At 40.9% G+C, this 19348-nt stretch overlaps 1 protein-coding gene across 8 annotated transcripts in view; it reads left to right on the forward strand.

The window, feature by feature from the left end:
• Positions 1 to 19348, forward strand: part of Dhx35 (DEAH-box helicase 35) — a 67988-nt gene that overhangs the window by 20340 nt on the left and 28300 nt on the right. For 7 of the 8 annotated variants that reach the window (XR_012448250.1, XR_012448249.1, XR_012448248.1 and 4 more), the window contains 7 exons: positions 4247 to 4351; positions 6187 to 6248; positions 7086 to 7155; positions 9308 to 9367; positions 15319 to 15431; positions 16486 to 16582; positions 17413 to 17571. Coding sequence is in view for 5 of the 8 variants with exons in the window: in XM_020156346.2 (XP_020011935.1) it covers positions 4247 to 4351; positions 6187 to 6248; positions 7086 to 7155; positions 9308 to 9367; positions 15319 to 15431; positions 16486 to 16582; positions 17413 to 17571 (666 nt within the window). In the remaining 3 variants the exon portion in view is untranslated. The remainder of the gene's footprint in view (positions 1 to 4246; positions 4352 to 6186; positions 6249 to 7085; positions 7156 to 9307; positions 9368 to 15318; positions 15432 to 16485; positions 16583 to 17412; positions 17572 to 19348) is intronic. The other variant, XM_074074757.1, reaches the window with a different exon arrangement.

Below are 19348 nucleotides of genomic sequence, written 5' to 3' on the forward strand. Positions count from 1 at the left end.
AAGGCACTCTACCACTTGAGACACACCTCTAGCCCTTCTCATTTGTTATGACATAGTACTATCATTTTCTTTTCTTTTTTTTTGGTTTGAACTCAGGGCCTTGTACTTGCTAGACAGCTGCTCTGCCTCTTGAGCCACTGTGCTAGCACTTGAAGTTTCTATTTAAGCTGCCTTCTGCCCATGTTCTGTTTGCCCTTTACTCCCTTTGTGGTCAGCTTTTGTGTACTGGCTTGTCCTGTTAGTACTTATGAGGTGAGCACTCATCTCTGGCCTCTGCAGACTTGTGAGGTGGTGCTGGGTGGGGTAGGCACAACCTGTCCCAGCTGCTCTTGTTCTTTGCTGGATGGGGGAGGAGAATGCAGATCTGCCATGCGCCCCTTGCTGAGAAAAGATCTTTGTGGCTCAGGATGAAATTCTTAAGGCTCTCTGATTTGAAATTTGGTACTTGTGTCCTGCCTATCTGCCTTCTCCTAACCATCTCTCCTGTAATTCTTTACTGTCAGGGTGGGCCAACACTATGACATTTCCTGATTGGGGGGCCTGAATACTGCCACTTCTGGTCTTTCTAAGATTTGGCAGTTGTGCTTCCTGGTTTACTCTTTGGATTTGTGGCTGTTTTCTTCTTTCATCAAAAATGCCTTTATTTTATCATTTTTACCTGGACAAGTTATTTTTACTCTGCACAGTGTTTTAATTATTATGTAATCCTTTTCCCCAAGGTCCATTTTCTAATGGTCTTCCAGTTAGGAATTACTGATAAACATTTTTCAAGGGTTGTGTGCACATGTTACTAAAATGAGATAACAATTGGAAAGTGCACTGCAGTGATAGAGTTAACCTTTTATGTCATTGAAAGATGACTCAGCTAAAAACTAGAGCATTTTTCCCTGTGTATGGCTTGTAATACCAGGTGTTAATCGGTTTTCATTTTCGCTTCAAATTTGTAACCATGGATAACTTCCATGCAACCAACAGGCTTTCTCTTGAAAGAACAAAGAGTGTATAAATTAACCATGTACCGTTAACAGAGCTGTCACCTTTGAAATGCCACATCTCAGAAAGTACTTTATGTGTAGAATAAAATCTAAAAACAATCTCAGAGCCTGAAAACAGATTGCATAAGCAGTTCTTGATCACTGTGAGAGGCAGTTAGTAATGAGTGCACTCCTTGGCTTTATCAGACCAGCCATCCTCCAAGTGAGATTCAGAACAAGCCCAGAACCTGCTTTCTTTCATTGTCCTTACTTGTGGATACAAGGGTATTTTGCCTACCTCCTGGGCTGTGGGAAAGCGCAGAGTCCAGCACTTGCCATGTCCTACCTAGGTGCTCAGTGGTTTTTCTTTCTCTTTTTATTTTGTGGGGTACTGGAGATTGAACTCAGGGCTGCAGGCTGGCTAGGCAAGTGCTCTACACTTGAGGACCTCCAGTCCTTTTGCTTTTAGTTTGTTTTGTAGATAGGATCTTGCGTTTTTGTCCAGGCTGGTCTCAAACTTTGTTCTCTGCCTTCTGAATAACTAGGATTACATGTCTGTACCATTACACCCAGACTAACTTTGCCTGGGCTGGCCTTGTACCACAATCCTTCTATCTCTGCCTCCCAAATAGCTGGGCCTACAGACCAGCTGTTTACCTCCTTTCCCTCTGTATGTATTTGGTCTATTAAAAAGATAATTTGTCCAGTTCAGTTAATGAAGTTATTGGGAGCAGAATGTAAACAATAGATTAAAAATCTATTAAAAAGTCAATAAGTATAACCCTGTATGATTATGAATGATGCAATTAAAAAGATTGAAAATAAAAACTTGTTTGTTTATTAATTTATTTGCTTATTTATTTAAAGATAGGGCCTTGTTTGTAGCCCAGTTTGGCCTTCAGCTCAAGATCTTCTTGCCTCAGCCTCCTTAGTGTTGGGATTATAGACATGTGCCACCATGCCCCACTAAAAACACACTTTTTGTGCAAATATATACAAATAGTGAAATAAGAATAACCAAGCTTGACTTTTACTTTAAAGACCCATAAAAATGATTATATTTTTATGAAGAGACTTGTTTTCATTTCTTCTTTTTTTTGACAGAATTAGAGGTTGAACTCAGGGCCTTGCCCTTGCTAGGCAGGCATTCTACTGCCTGAGCCACATCTCCAGCCCCATATGTTCTCTCACTCTTACAAGCCTGTTTTCCCTATAGGCTTCCAGAATGCATGCGTCCTCTGTACCATTTTCTAGTGCTTGTAGCATAATGATGTGTAGGATTAACTCCAAACAATAACAATAACAAAACTGTCCTGGTGAAATGCTGGTTATGGAGAAATACAATCTCCAGAGGGAGGATGAATTTTGGTTTCATAAGCTGTTTTGAAACACTGTGTGGTGTAGACCAACTGCGTGGTGATTGATTGATTGAGTTTTGGCCTGCCAGATCTGTAATTTCAAGTCACTAGGCAGAGCCACTTCTGATCCTCATCTGCTCTTCAGTTTCTCAAACAGAGATGGAAGATAACTCCCCTGGTGCTAGTGGAGAGGCTGAGTGCTGGGTGGCTCTGCACTCCTGAGCTGGGGCTGCTGGGCAGAATGCCTGTGTCAGTAAGCTCTGCCTCAGGACACCTGGGGCAGCCATGTTCTAAACCATGGCTCAGCAACTGAGGCCAATAGGAAAAGGGTACCAGGAGCTAGAGAAAAGGTTAGATCAAGAAGAATTAACCTAGAAGGTAACACCCACGCACAGGAAATCAATGCGAGTCAACTCCCTGTATAGCTATCCTTATCTCAACCAGCAAAAACCCTTGTTCCTTCCTATTATTGCTTATACTCTCTCTACAACAAAATTAGATATAAGGGCAAAATAGTTTCTGCTGGGTATTGAGGGGGTTGGGGGAAGAGGGAGGGAGCGGAGTGGGTGGTAAGGGAAGGGATAGGGGCAGGGGGGAGAAATGACCCAAGCATTGTATGCACATATGAATAATAAAACAATAAAAATTTAAAAAATATTAATAAAAAATAAACCACGGCTCAGGACTCCTGGGGGCAGGGGCTGCCTGCCTTTGAAGGAGGTAGATGGATGCCTGCTTCCCCTGGGAGCCTCTAGTCATATTGCTTCCCCTTGACTCCTTGCAGTTAGGTAGTTAGGTGGTGAATATGAAACCTTTTGTTTTCTTTTAAGTTAAGTTATAAACATTGTTCTTTAGTTTTTGTTTATTTTTGAGACAGGGTCTTGCTAAGTTGCTCAGGCTGGTCTTGAACTTGCAGTTCTCCCACCTCAGCCTCCTAAGTAGCTGGGATTACAGGTAGTAGTCACTGTGCTCGTTTTTGTTTATTTATTATTTCATATATTTTCTGTTAACCAGTTAGTAACCTTTGAATGTCCTTTTTGGAGTAGTTTAGGGAGCGTTCCTGTTGGATTTTATTTTTGAGTCTCTCCTTCACCATTTATTTGTTGTGTATTGGTGGTGAAATTCCATCTATAGCTATATCATCTTCATAACAGTTATTTTGTTTTCTACTTTTATTATGTTCACTTGGGTCCTTCTGTCTTATCTACTACTCATCTGCCCTTTTTAAAAACTTGAGTTCTTTTCTTCATTTCCACTTTCAGGGGTTTGGCAGCTGGGAGGGACACTGTTGAGAATTGTTTGAGGTATCTGGCTCTTGAAACATTACCCTTTTGCTCCAAAAGAAAATGAACTCGGCCCAGTATTGAGTTTGATCATTCCTGTTCTGCCTTGATCTCCTGTTCTGTCCAGTGGTAAGGGCTTTATTTTAAAGCATGGAGGCATGAAGAGTTGTCCCTTGGTAGTATGTTCTTTCTTTAGGAGCACGGTGAGGGTAATCTTGTCATTTCTTTTGCTTCCTTTTTTGCTTTGGCCCCAATTTTAAAGCTGATTTTTTTCCCACCTGTTCTGGGGATTGAAAATCCAGGGCCTTGTGCATGCTAGGCAAGGTCTCTACTGCCGAGCTACACCTTTGGCTCAGTTTCTTTGATAATTCATCTGTAACATCTTTATGTGATTTTATTTTTACTTTGTATGTTCTTCTAAGTTGCCCCAAGACCATGATACAGTGAAGCGAAATATATATGTTAATAAATCCCAGAAGTTTTCACACTATTCTTTAATGGCCTACCCCTTTCTTCTCATTTTCCACTGTGTTCAAATAATATTTAATAAATGACCTTTAGATCTTCCATAATGTGTGCTCTGTGCAGTAATCGCATGTCTCTGTTTTCAGCATGAGCTTTCTTCCCACAGGTTGCAGGGAGAGTAGCTGAGGAAAGGGGTGCAGTGCTGGGCCACGAGGTGGGCTACTGCATCCGCTTTGATGACTGCACTGATGCGCTGGCGACGAGGATTAAGGTGAAGTGCTCCAGCTGCTTTTCCTGGTGTAAATAAGATTATTTTGGGGGAATTAAGCACGCAGCCCTCACTGCTGTATAAGACACTGAGGCCAGAACAGAAAGTATGTTGTCCTACCCACTGGGGACTTAGTCTGCTGGGAAGTGCAGAGCTCTTTGAAAGAGTACTGAAAGGAAGCCTTTAGTCTACAGAGGAAGTTGAGGCTCTGGGTGGGTGAATACCTCATGTTATATGCCCATTGCTGATAGAACAGGACTCAAAGTGGCTTTTTCTTGTGTGTACTTTATTTTTTTTTCCTCACAGACTCAACGTAACTATTTAAATACAAAAATAAACCTGTTAAAGACTTAAAAACAGGGACGAAGTCATAAAAATTGATGTAGTTATTTTACATCAATTCTTCATCATTTGTAAAATTCTACAAATGATGTTTTCACTAGTTAGAGCTGGCCTATTTTTATAAGATAATTTTTTTAAATGTTCATGTTATTTGACCTAGTTGCTAATATTAATAATTATTATCAATAGTAATCAGTTTTAATCAGCCCAGCAGGGTGTCTACTGTTTACCACTATGCTGGAATCAAAGTCTAATCAGGTAGTGCAGTAAAACAGTGAACGGCATGCTCTGATGAGATGGATTAGAATCACAATTGCTTCTCAATTTGCAACCAAGGCAGATGGAAATAGCCTGATGAGTCAAACAACAATGTAGCGGTTTGCAAAGATATGGGCCTTCTTTTCCAAATTTCTGTAGTATGTTACCTTTGACATGCATTTTGCCAGATGAGGGTAATATTCATCTAAACCATCAAGTCTATTTAAACTAGTTAATTTTCAGTGGATTATGCAAGCATGTGTTGTTTTTGAGTTTTTCACAAGAAGCTTTCATATTCCATTTGGTCGCAGCTTCAAGATGCTCAGTTTTTGACTGGTGCTTTTTCTGTGGTGGCAAGTTCTCACTTTCACCCCTGTACATTCACATGGCAGCTGGAACCAGAACCAAACAAACTATGGTGGAAACATTTTGTGCTCTTAAAAAGAATTGAGATAAGTAAAAACACCAAGATTCAGCACACAAAGGAGGGTTAGCCTTGTTGACATATGGATTTGCTTTGGGTTAAGAGTAACAGCATTCAGTTGTTACTGCATATTTCTAAAAAATTTATAATATTCATTAATTCCAAGTAGTAATAGCTGTTGTCTCTTGAACACTGTGTGCTAAACTCTCTGTGTATACTTTTACTTAGTTCTCATGGTAACCCTGTGAAGTAGATATTTCCTTACCTCATTTTACAGGTTAGGAATCAGGATTAGAGAGGGTTAAGAACTTGTCCAAAGTACTTACAGCAAGTGAGAAGTAGAGCCAGATCTGAACTCCAAGCAGTCTGACTCTGTTGCCCATGTTTTTAACCTTGATTCCATGTAGCTTCCCTAAAGTAATTATAGTGGAAGTTGAGTTAACCTCAAGAGCTGCAGTCGACAGTTACCTTAGATTCACAGCATTACTTTGGGACAGATGCAGGTTTGTCTTCGTTGCCTATTCATCAGCAATCCCAGTGGTGCAGACCAGAGGAAATAGGAGTTCCCTGATAGTCATATGATATCGATACGATACAATGGAATTTTGCCAAAAGCTTTGCAACCCCTGTGTTCAAAGTCTTGATAACAAAAATGTTGGAGAATTTTCTCAGTCTTTTGTGGGAGTCATCTTGTACATGTCCTGGTATAGAGGTTCTTGAACTTTTCAGAGTTGCCCTTAAACTTTAAAAAAAAAAAAAGTAATATGCTAATGTAGATAAATTATTTCTAAAACTTTACATCTTTATTTTTTAGTTTCTTACTGATGGAATGCTGGTCAGAGAAATGATGGTTGATCCATTGTTAACGAAGTATAGGTAAAAAAGTGTTTTCCTATGGTAATGTTCCTAAAGTTTCCAGAGTGCACACATAAATTAAGAAGCATTGAGTTAATAGCTGTGGTTCATGTCTGTGTTCAGCTTCCCCAAAACGTTTCTCTATTTCAGCTTTTGGCTGTTTTGACTCTTGATGTTTTTCTCAGAATTTATGTAGTATGGTCCTTTACAGACAGTCCAAAAGAAGCGCATAAAAATCTCTATTACCATTTAAACAGCCTATTGACTTTACCTTTTTTATTATGCCTCTGTCATACCATAGGATTGATAGTGACTGCAGAGTGACAGCATAGCAGAAAACTCACCGGGCAGGGTTTTGTTGAATGTAATGCAGAGTTTAATAATTACCACTTTCTTCCACCTTTTGTGTCTTTGGCTATCACATGTAGCACTAAGTTTGTCCCCCAGGTTCTGTGGGATTCTGGGAGAGAATGTCCCACTTGACTCCCTGGTACATGGGTGTTACAGCTATGATCACCTGCCTCTTTGGCTGTTTAACAGCCTTAACGTGGTTGAGCCTTGTTCCTATTTTTTTGTGTTCTGTAGGGTTACAGATTATGTGTGCCATTTAAAATCAGGTATTAAATTCTATTGGAATCCAGTGTGGGTGGCATAGCTCTTTAATGATAGCAGTACATCACTGTTCACCAAGTTATGCTAAAGTAACCATGCGTAGTAGGTCAAAGAAGAGTGACATAGGTTTCCTTTGACTCAGTGATTGCATGAGGGCTGAGTACCCATAGGTCTGGTTGGAGATCAGGATGGGATATGTAGGTTGGTTGTTTTGATGCACACTGACAGGCGCCCTCTGATTCCTAGTGTTATCATGCTAGACGAAGCCCATGAGAGGACCTTGTACACTGACATTGCCATTGGCTTACTAAAGAAGGTATGACTCCACTCCTAGTATTTTGTTTTCTATGTTTTTGTCATGTTGCCTGATTAGGAAAGTAATTGTAGCAATTTGGAAAATCCAGCAAAATACAAGGGAAAAAAATAGAATGAAAATCATTCATTATCTCATCTGTTCAGAGAAAATCCCTGGTAGAATGTTAGTATGTTTCTTTTCTGGGTGTGTCTGTGTGTACATTCCTGTGTTTTGGCACAATGGGATTGGATTGTATGTGCTAATTTAAATCCTATAATTTTCCTTGACATCAAGATCATTTCCGTGTGTCATTAAATATTCTTTAAAGATACTATTTTTAATAGCTACACAATCACCTGTCTCTTTAACTCTTCTCCTAATGTTAGGTATTTATATGGCTTTAAGATTTTAACTTTGGCAGTACTGTTGCAGAGAGCACCCCTATAATTGTGTTGCAGTTTTGCTTCTTTTCACTTTTTAACTTTTTGTTATAAAGTATTCAGTTTACCCCAGGATAGTTAGTAGAGTATGATGACCTCTGTGTACCTATTGTCTGGCTTCAGCAATTACAACTCATGGCCAGGCTTGTATTGCTCCACGTACTCCTCCTTACCCCTATTTTCTGATTGTTTTTTTTCTGGACAGATTCTCAGTGACAGGAGTCTAGAAGGAAGTGTTAGACCAGAGTGATTAAGAGCATGGGCTCCAGAACAGATAGACTGCCTGGGTTCAAATTCTGACTCTTCCCTGTTCACCCATACCTAAAATGGGGGTTAAAAAAAGTCTCTGTATATGTGCTGGTATACGTCCCAACATGGTAGCCACTAGCCTTGTGTGCTGTTTAGATTTAAATTAGTTAAAATGGAATAAAATAAAAAATCGAGTTTCTCTGCCACACTGGCTTTGTTTATTTCAAGGGCTCTGTATAGCCCTGTGTGGCTAGAGGCTGCTGTACTGGACAGTGCAAATAAGGAACCTCTAAAAAGAGGTCCCTTGGACAGAGCGGCTGTCTCGTCATTTGTTATGAGGCTTAAATCTGATACCGTAAAACTGTTGGGATCACATCACAAGACCATGAGGTACCCTTGTATTAACAAGAAAAGATGCCCTCTCTGGGAGCATGTCTACGGGTAAGGAGGGAAGGTGGGCTGTAGTTCAGATGTGCCTAACCTCCTTAGTTGGGCATCATTGTAGTGTGCATACGACATGACTACCATTGTATGCTGGCTCTAGATTAATAGCATGTAACTTGGATTATGTGAGCTGCTTTTGTTGTTATTTTCATTATTTTATTCCTTGGCCAATGATTAGACTTTTTTTTTTTTTTTTGTGGTACTGGGGTTTGAACTCGGTCTACACCTTGAGCCACTCCACCAGCCTTTTTTTTTGTGATGGATTTTTTTCAAGACAGGGTCTTGCAAACTGTTTGCCTGAGCTGGCTTCAAACCATGATCCTCCTGATCTCTGCCTCCTGAGTAGCTAGGATTACAGGTGTGAGCCACCAGCACCTGGCTGGATTAGATTTTTTGATATGAGAAATTCACTCACCAGATTGTTACCTTGTCAGGAGTAGTATGACAAGAGGGCCAGCCCATTTGACCAAATCTTTGCCAAAACTGAGATTAGCCATAACATATCCTTACAATGTGGTAGATGAAAAAGAAATCCTCACTGTTGTTATGTTTTGCTAAAGTTTATTCAATCCTTTCTTCGATACCTGTTGATCATCTCTTTCTTTGAATAACTGTTAATGTCCATATTATTTGTTATTTCTTTTAAATACTTTTCCATACTTTTGTCTATGTATACATAGATTCAGATTATCCCAAAATCCACATTGTCAGGGGAAAAATGGTTTTGTCTTCAATAATTTCAAACTCAGATCTTAAAGACCCTTTGCTTTTTGTGTACAATTTTTGTTAGCTGGTGTTTTAGAAAATTGTATGTATTTATAAAATTAGAAAGAATAACATAATGATCCCACTTTTACTTATGATCTTAACAGTTACTAATTTGTGCCATTCTTGTTTCATTGGTAAGTTCCCTTTTTCCAAAAAAAAATTTCTGTTTTTCTCCTCACATTGCATTATTTTGAAGTAAATTTCAGATATCACATTATACCATCCATGAATATTGCATTGTTATCATGGCTTTCTAATGCCTTCTTTTTTAGATTCAGAAAAAGCGAGGGGATCTTCGGCTGATTGTGGCTTCAGCCACTCTGGATGCAGAGGTAAGAAATTTCCCTCCTTCTGCCTCTGTAAACACTGCAATTGTCATCTGTAGCAAGCAAGAGCTCATCTTTGGCTGAATGGCCTGCTTGCCTTCTGGAGCCATCTGGTGTCCTACATTCCACATGATCATAGGATGTTCCTTTTTAGCTTGTGGGTGGAAATTAGCCTGTAATTAGCTAAGGGAGTTCATGATTACCTACTTGTCTTGTTTCTCTACATGTTGTCTTTCACCCCACATAGGCAGCTTCTTTTTATTACCTTTTTCAGTGTGAAGCTATATTTCTTGAATTTATTTATGACCATAGTATATATATTTAGACTTGTGCAATTAAAGTTTTCCTTGTACATATAATCATTTCCATGTTAAAATTTTTATTGCTAGGTTTACATTATTTTTCTCTCTTGATAATATTTTGGTTGAAACAGCATTTCAACTCAACACATATTTTTGGCCACTTGTGATTCATATATACTAAGCACCATGCTATCTGCAGGTAATCCATACATTCCCTGACTCCTCCTGATAGGTAGACACAAAAATAGATGTTCACTATTCAGTGTGTTAAAGGTGCCAAGACAGGCAGGGAAGGAACATTTAACTCTAGCTAGCTGGGGGCAGTTGGGAAGTGTTTAGAAACTGTCACACACTCAGGGGTGTGTGAAAGATGTGTAGTAGTTTTCCCATGGGCAAAGGTGGGGAAGGGTTCCTTAAGCACATGTGGAACCACAGTAGTGAGAAACCATTAGTTCAGGGAGCTACAAGTCTCACTTTGCCTGCCAGGCCCTGCAAAAGTGATCTGTCCCCTAGCCACTGCTCTGACTTCACCTCCTTCCACATTGCATTGCTGTCTGCATTGCATTCCAGCCACACTGGGCCCCTTGCAGTTCCTCCAAAAGAGCCAAGCAAACTTCTATTCTAGGGGAACCTGCTTTCTAGACTGGTCTTCCTCCATATGTTCTTGTGACTCTCCCATCATTTCATTCCAGTTCTGATCAAGTCTTACCTCCTTGGCGAGGCCTTCCCCGAACACCGTATCTACAACCACGTCTCTGTCACTCACTGTCCTCTTGTGCAGATTTTTGTGTGTGTTTAGCAGTTGTTACTACCTAACTACATGCATATCCAGGTGTGTGTTTATTGTATGTCTTTTAGCACTACAGTGTAGGCTCCATAAAGATTGGGATTCTGACTGCCTGTCACATGATTTTATCCCTCCTACTAAAACAGTATCTGGCACAGAGTAGTAGGTACCTGGGTTGAATAAATTTTGATCAAATGGGAAGCAATGGGAGGTTGAAATGGAGAGACTGGCAGGGGTCAGATGATGGAAGGCCTCATGGCTAAGTGTGGGAGGATGGACTCCATTGTGCACCTGGCTGGGAGCCATGGAGGATGTGAGTTAGGGCAGTGACTTGATCATATTTGGGTTTTAGGAAGATCATTTTGGGTACTGTGTAGAGGACACAAGAGTAATGGGGATGCTATTCAGAAGACTAGTTCTGTAATCCTGGTGAAATGTGAAAAATTCTGGCTGCTGGCTCCTAGTCTGTCAGTCTCCCTGTGGCTTTAAGAATGCAGAGTAACTTGGAGAGAGTAAAAGCTCTGTAACTCAGAGGGATATCTGTATGTGTCCTTTTCACAGCATGTCGGGGTCTGTTGTCTTGGGGTGCCCATGATAACCCCTGGGTTGTTGCCCTTTTTCATTAGCTCTCAGCTCTGTTGCCATGGTTTCTGCTGAAATGCTCTGCAGAGGACTGGGCTAGACTCACCTCTAGTTCTCTCTTCTATGATTAAGTTGTGCAGGTCATCTCTGTTTTGCCTCTGATCTTCTTCATCTCCTTCTGTCTTTTAGAAATTATTAAATTAAAATTTAAAAATTGTTCTAGGCAGGTATAGTCGTGATGAAAACTATAATGTCCAAGTCTTAGAATCATTGCTAATCAGTAATTATTAATTGCCCAGAACTGACTTTCATTGTCTTTTTGGTATGACATAGAGATTTAAAATATTTTGCCTCTTTCAGTTCTGCCTATAGTAGTTGATATAGATAACTTCCTAGAAGTATTTTTTGTTTAAAGTGGGAATGCAGGGTGTAGATTGTCAGACCTTGGTGTGTGGAACATGCAGAGCATGCTGGGACTTCAGCAGCACTCAGCCCGGTCTCTTGTTGGCTCGGGCCATTTGTTCCTTCATTCCTTCCTTTCTTGCATTGCAGTGTGTCCTCCATGAGGTGTGGGGTGAGGTCTTTGTGTAGGGGGTGATCTGTGGGTCTTAGGTGACTGGTGTGTAGGGCCCATCTTGGCTAAGGGTGTGGGCTGGATAGGGTATGGGTGTTGCATGTGAGTTTTATGTGAGAGGAAGAGAATGCGGAAGAGGATATGAGTGGGCTGAAGGGAACAAGAACGAGAAACTATGAGAGGGAGTAGAGGAGGGTGTAGCTTAGGTAACATTTTGGTCTAGAGACCCATGGGTGCCCAGAATGCATTCGTGGTAATGGACTAATTCCAAATAGCCTAGAGGGATAGGGCTGCTGGAAGGCCATCTACTCTGGTTTCACTCAGAGACTGGGGTGGCTAAGCCTACAAATGAAGGCACCTGTGACCAGGAAGGAGGAGAGACGAGCAGAGAATGATAGGGGCTGATCAAATAGTTGCATTGATTGCTTTATATGCCATATTAATTTCAGTTCAATTAAGTGAGCAATTACATACATGCCAGGTGTAATTATAAAGACCTTTGTCTTCATAATTATCTTGACCTTTGTGTCAGATGCTATTGTTTTTTCTATTTCATCCATTCACCTGACAGAAAATATGCTTTTTGATGGTTCCTGCAGTGTTTTTTCATAGGTCCAACTACTTGGAGAGAGACTAATTTCTCTCATTCCAAATTCCTAGGGAAGGAATCTGGGATGATTGATCTGGGGTCAGGTTCCCACCATGGACCAGTCTGCTTGTCCTAGAGGTTGTTGACTGAGGGGTGACCTTGGCTGCTGGGAGCCTACTTGTATGGATCAGGTAGGAACAGCTAATTGGGAAGGAGAATGTGGAGAGCTGGAAGACAGCCCAGCAGAGTTCTGCATCATTTCCATCTTGTTTCATAGACTATCTTTTTCCATATGTCTTACTACATTTCTTACCATGTGTCTGTGTCATTGTGACCCCCCCACCTCTTGAATATGATGACTCAGACTGCTTTTCCAGGTGTGTGGAGCTCACACCTGTTCCTTGATTCTGCTCCAGGATTCACACATTGCTGATACTGTATTTGCTTTTATATGTTTCTTACATTTCCAAAGGAAGATAAAGGATAAGAATCTTAAGGATCTTAGGCCTTCTCAGAACATGCTGACCTCCCTGTTCTGTGTGCCTTGTTGGTGACATTCACCTCTGTTCAAGAAGCCATTCTTAAAACCCTTCTTCTCCTCCTGTAGCTTTGGACCCTGTACTCTTTCCTCTTTCCTGATTCCTCAGTGGTTCCTTCCTGAGTACCTTTGGTCACTGCACTTCCTCCTTCAGGCTGCCTGCTCCAGGGTTCTGGATTCAACTGGCCCTTTGTGTTGGTGACTGTCTTAACTGTGTTCCTTTGCACCAGCCTTAGTGTCTAGCAGCTCAGACTCCTAAACCTGGAACTCTGAGTTTTGTCTCAACCCCTTTATTATGATCAAAGTCATTTAGGCCTAGGACTTTCATTGCTTTAGGAAGTTTCTATCCCTGATTGAGAAAGAATCAGTTCCATCCTTTTTCCCAACACAATTGTATGTGTGCACACTCATTGGTTGTCAGGTCTTGTCCTCTAGAATGCTTTGCCTGAGTTTATGCTTTTACTCTCACTCCCCTGAGCTATTTTAATAACTCCCTTAATTAGTCCTTTTTCTTTCAATCTTTTCTCGGCTTCCCGTCTTTAAGACTGCCACCAAAGTCAGTGATGCAGGACACAGGTCTGATGATATCATGCCCATCCTCACTGTCCTGGTCTTGCCCATCAAATAATATCCACACAGTGAGGCACTCTGGCCTCTTCAGTGACAACTGTGATCACTTACGAATACCATTCTAGGCAGGGCCTGTGCCACAGGTGTCACATACACTATTTGACCCTTGCAGCGATCTTGCAGGTAAAGAGCAATTTGTTTGTCCACGTTAAATAGATGAGAAAGCTAAATAACTCAGAGCTGAGCTGTCCTGCCATAGACCGTTGCCTCTGTCTTCTATCAGGTGCCTTTTTACATCTCTTGTGTGCATTTAGGGTCATCCCAGGGAAGGGATGTCTCTTTCTCTTCCCAGTCACAAAGTCATTCTTTATGACTTAAGGGAGAGTGCTACCTCCAGGAAGCCGTCCCTGCAAGCCAGTTATTGCACCCTTTTGTTCACTTAAATTGTGATTTATAGGTGTTTTCTGGTCACAAGGCATTCTTCTTCCATTCATTATAATTGGCTTTTTGCACATCTGATTCCTGGACTGTTAATTCTTTTGGGTTGGGTGGCGTTGTGTTCTCATTTATTTGTGCCTGACTTCTGGTGTGCCTATACTTGCATGTCCTAGGGATGCAGGAAGGCCAAAGTGACTTCAGGGAATTCACCTGAAAGGACAGTCAAGGGGTGTGCTGTGTAGAATTCTTTGTAGCACATAGAGTCCTTTTGTTGGCATGAAGCACTTTTATATCTATGCTTCCTCTTCCCAAACATGGCTGAGGTTCATGTGTATGGCACCCGGTATATTGTTAAGTCCAGTGGACTCTTAAAAGTCTCCTACAAGCCTGTCTAGTATGTGTCTGATGTCATTCACCAATGGAGCTCCTGCATTCCTGGGTTGCTAGGAATGGGAATGGGCATGTTTGGTAAATGCACAAGACATGGGGAAATATAGAAGACAGGCCTTGCAGTAATATAACCAGGCCTCAGTGAAACTGGAATATAGTTGAGGAATGGGAATTTCACTTAGAATCAAGTAATGGAACACTCCACCAAATCTGAAGTCTATATCTCCCCAGCAGCTGGCATCAGCAGTGTCCTATCTAGTATTAAGTCATCCATTATTGTGGTCACTCAGTCACTCAGGTATTCTTGTTCTCAGCTTGTCCGTATCTTCGGGACATACTCTCTAAGAGGGTTTTCGTGGTATTTTCTGCTATCATTGGCCAGAGCTTTCAGGCCAGGCCTCCTAGGTCAAGTGCCATTGAGCAGGATATGGCTACTTATGTGGCAGAAACTGCCAAGAGCCACTTCTCCCCCTGGGATCCTGTGGGAGAAGTGTGTGGTTGATGACCTTTCCCAGACAGCATTGTGTGAACCCCTATAGGATGTGTAAAGATGGAGAAGAAACTGTCCCTGCCATCAGATGGCCTAAAGTCTATTGGAAAAGTTAAGGATAGGTGTATCAGGAACATACCTACTGTTCACAGAAGTAGAAGTTTCCTTTACAGATTGATAACCTTGTGTGATTAGATCTGTACTTTTCAGACTAATAGAACTGCACATCAACTTGCTTTAACTTGCATTGAAATTGAATCTCGGGCTGGTGGAGAGGCTCAAGTGGTAGGTGCCTGCCTAGCAAGTGTGAGGCCCTGAGTTCAAACCCCAGTACCACCAAAAAAAAAAAAAAGAAGTTGACTCTCACTATGACCTGACCTTTAGTTAAATAACATCCAGAGGATAGGAATAAAACGGTACCACAACTGCATGTCAACTCAGATGCATTACTGAGTGCAGTTTTGGAGTCTATCCTTCATTATCTCTACCAAACCTTTTAGAGTCTATCATTGAAATATTATTCCCTACAATTTCAATAAGAAAAATGTACATTTTGCAGTGTATAGTCTTTATTACATATATCAAATCCTTACCACCCAGATTTCTTCTGCCAGTTTTATGTTAATTTTTCTTTCCATGAATTACTCTGAACCTTATTTTTTCTTTTTTTGAGAGAGAAATTATTTTTTCTTTTTAGAAATTTCGAGATTTCTTTAATCAAAATGAAACTGGTGACCCAGCCAAGGATACATGTGTGATCCTGACAGTGGAAGGGCGAACATTTCCGGTGGATATCTTTTACCTGCAAAGGTTTGATGATGTTTAGTTCTTGATGGCGGTGACTGGAAACCCAAGCCTGCAGTTTGGGATGATGGGGACCTGCATCTGCTTGCAGCACTAAGGGCACTGGGGAGGACCATGTGTATTTCTCCTGTCACTGACAGAAAGTTTTGGAGCCCTGTTCAGCATCACTGCTGAATTTAGTGTGAAGTCTTGACACTGAGTGGCAAGTTTGCATGAAGCTATGGTCCTTAGCTCAGTTGGAGAGAGCAATGGGGTGAAAAGTTGAGGTGAAGAACTTGGTACTTCTCTGAACTGGAGTTTGTGAGGATGCCTGTCAGCAAGGGGAGTACTGGTGATTTGGGCCATTCTGTTTCCAGCCCTCAAGAAGGCCTTTTTGGCATTTTGGGGAGGAGCCCCCTTGGACAAGACAAGTGACATCCTAATTCCTGTACCTAGTCATAGGGCAAACCAAGACCAGGGTCTGGTCCAGTGGCTGATAAATGCAGAAAATTGTAGACTTCTCAGTCATTCTGGCTGGAGAGCTGGCCACCAGCTCCATACACTAGACCCAAAGGGGCTGACTATAGCCAGGAAGGAAAATGGGCTGGGAAGAGGGTGGGCTTCAGCACTGAGACCACAGTTCCTAGTTTTCCCTGGCTTAGCATCTTTGCATGATAAAGATAGCACATCTACATGCATGGGTATATTGTTTATATGTCTTTGCAAATATAGCTAAAATTCATAGTTTCCATATACTTATGCATTATTTTTGAGTGCTGCATTTAGTGTGTGTGTGTGTATTTCTATTATTATTTTTGGCAGTACTAGGAATCAAACCCATGCCTCAAGCAGGCTAGGCAAGCATTTTACCACTGATCTACATTCCCAGCCCTTGAACACTGCATTTAAAACAAAGAAAAAAAAAAAGAGTGCATATTTATTTTATTTAACCATATACCAATTACATGCTGGGCAGGCCCAAACTAATATTCATGAGGTTTTGCTGCCAGATAATTAGGGTAATTGATCTGTAACTAATGAGCATATTCTAGTGATGCATTTATCTCATATGTCTTTTCAGTCCTGTTCCAGATTATATCAAATCAGCTGTGGAAACTGTAGTGAAAATTCACCAGACAGAGGGAGATGGAGACATACTAGCTTTTCTTACTGGCCAGGTAATTCCACCAAGCCTCTCTGATGAATAGACTTTTAAGGCAGTACCAAAATTAATATAGAACCTTGTTACTTAGCCACTTATTTCATGTTTTGTTGTATTTTGTAGTTAGTAAATTGCATAGAAAATTGTTGGGTTTGATATCATTCATCTGCTAACTAGCTTGTCAAGGAACTGCTAGCTCCTCCCTGTTCTGTGTACAGGGGTTAACTGTGTTTTAAAATTAGTAGCTAATTCCACAAAGAAATGTTTGAGTGAGTGAGCTGCTCTGTATGCCAGGATTGAATGTTACATTAGGTGTATTTAGCCTCATGCATGTTGCCACCATCCGCCCCTTTCCCAGTGATCCTTTGCAACTCATCCTGGAGGTGCTAAGTGGCCACGTTACTGGATAAACAAATGAACAAGCACAAGTGTTCCCCCAAGGTTGTAACACTGTGTAGAACTACCCTCCAGCTGTAATCTTTTCCACTGCCAAACATTTTCCCTTATAGTGACTTTATAGGCCACAAGTTGTCCATATGCATGAAATGCTTTGTTTCCCCAGTACATAAAAACTGAGAAAAAAAGTCATTATTTTTATATTGGGAACTCTTCTATTAACTGAAGATGTTTAGTTTTAGTAGTTAATATCACAGTTGCAAATTTTTACTACTTTGGCACCACTGTTCAGTAGCATTTGATTAAACATCAACCCAGAGTGAAATGTGGTAGCACTGAAATTCATGACAGTGACCAAAGCTGAAATCTCTATCTCAACTTTCATTGTTTTTTAGTGTGATAAAATGGCATGCTTCACATTGATCTCAGTTTCTTTGGTCCAATGTTTAGGAAGAAGTAGAAACTGTTGTGTCTATGCTAATTGAGCAGGCCCGTGCACTCGCTCGCACTGGGATGACAAAACACCTTCGGGTTCTCCCCATGTATGCAGGACTGCCTTCCTTTGAGCAAATGAAAGTGTTTGAAAGGGTATCACGAAGCGTCAGAAAGGTGAGACTATTCTGGTGACCAAAGGTGCTTTAGCCTTCAGCTATCTATAAATCATTAGCATCCCTTTGCCATGCATTGCAAATTTTTTTTTTTAAAACTGAAGAAAACTTGCTAAACAGGCACTTTTTAAATTTTTTCTTAGCATTTTAGGCCCTTGTTTCTGTGTAGCAGATCTAAAAGCACATAGTAACTAATGTGTTGTGAAGATTCTGCACCTTCTCCCCAGAGGGCCACTCTGTCAGTAATTATCAGAGCATATGGTTTCTCTTTGCATCTCTTCTTCCTGCGTAACATTTCCCATGACACGTTATTTCCTTGGCCTGAGAGTCTGTCATGGTTGATTGTGGTCGGTAAGGAACAATAGATAAAGTTATCACCAATGATTGCTAAACCATTTGTTTTGAGTACCAGTTTGCCTATACAGCCAAGTTTAAATCAATTATTTCAGGGTGTGGCTTAAAAAATATTTAGCCTTGAAATTGAGATGTGGAAGGGTGTGGTGGGAAGAAGCATGGGTTAGAAGGAGCCAGCTGTTGGCTAATTTGACTCCTGCTCCCCACCCCTTACTCTCCTTTTCCTTCCATTAGATGAGGAGTGCACAGCAGGTGGCAGAGAATAAAATAGGTGAAGCATGCTCTGAGGATTCATTCCCAATTTCAGGCCACTTGGAAGAGGGTGCCTAGCCTCTTGGGATGGATGAACCTGAATCTGCCCAGTCAAACATGAATTGCAGCCAATCAGTCAGAAGGCATGGATTCCACCCCTGAGTTCTGTGTGCCCCTGGATAAGTTCTTAATCTCAAGTTTCAGTTTTCATAGCTGTAAAACATAGATAACTTAGATAGATGGTTTTATAATATAAAGTCACAACTCACTACTATATAAAATATTAGGAAGCTTTTAAAAAATGATTTTATAAAATGTAAAGTGCCTGAAAAAAGTTCTTAGTGTTCTATATACATGTCCCCTGATGCTTAAAATCCTCAGTGGCAGCTCCAGTATACCTGGAATAAGATGCAAGTACTTCATGTTGGTACAGAAATGGCACATTAGCTGGGCCCTGCCTATATCCCCAGGCTCATCTCAGCCACCACACTGGCAGTTTCTACTTCCTTTGAACTGTGGCTGCTTCTTGGTACTTGGCTCTCTGTAGGGTTGGCTGCTTCTTGGTACTCAGGTCTCAGCTCAGAGTCTTTCAGAGAAGATTACTCTGGCCATCCAATATAAAGGCACATGCCCTATTATTATAATGTATAATACTATATACCACATCATATTATATTACTGGATTGGTTTTTTTCTCCTGTTATTTGTCACTCTAAAGTTAGCTGTTTGTTATATTCACCCTGTTTCTACCCAAACACTCACACAGAGTGTAAAAAGAGTGGGCTTTGTCTTGCCCATCATACCTCCCCAGTACCTTGGACAGCGTCTAGGCAGTGTAGACCCTGAGAAATAATTATAATATGATTGAATAAATGAATACATCTGTGTTAAAATGATAATTTACTTTGGTTGTGCAGAAAAGAAAAACTAACATTGTTGAATTTGCCATGTGCCCAGTATTATGTTCTAATCACTTTATGTATCTTATTAATCCCTCAGCAACCTGGGGGAAAGGTAGCTATTATTATGTAGATGAGGAAACTGGTTTTCAGGACGGTAAATACGTTATACAGGGTCACAGGATTGGGGAAGCTTCCAGCCCAGGGTACCCAGCTCTTATTAAACTCTTGCTCTTCATGGTATGCCAGACTGCCTCATACTCTGTGATGTTT

The sequence above is a fragment of the Castor canadensis genome, chromosome 5 (assembly GCF_047511655.1).
Source record: "Castor canadensis chromosome 5, mCasCan1.hap1v2, whole genome shotgun sequence".
Lineage (NCBI taxonomy): Eukaryota > Metazoa > Chordata > Mammalia > Rodentia > Castoridae > Castor > Castor canadensis.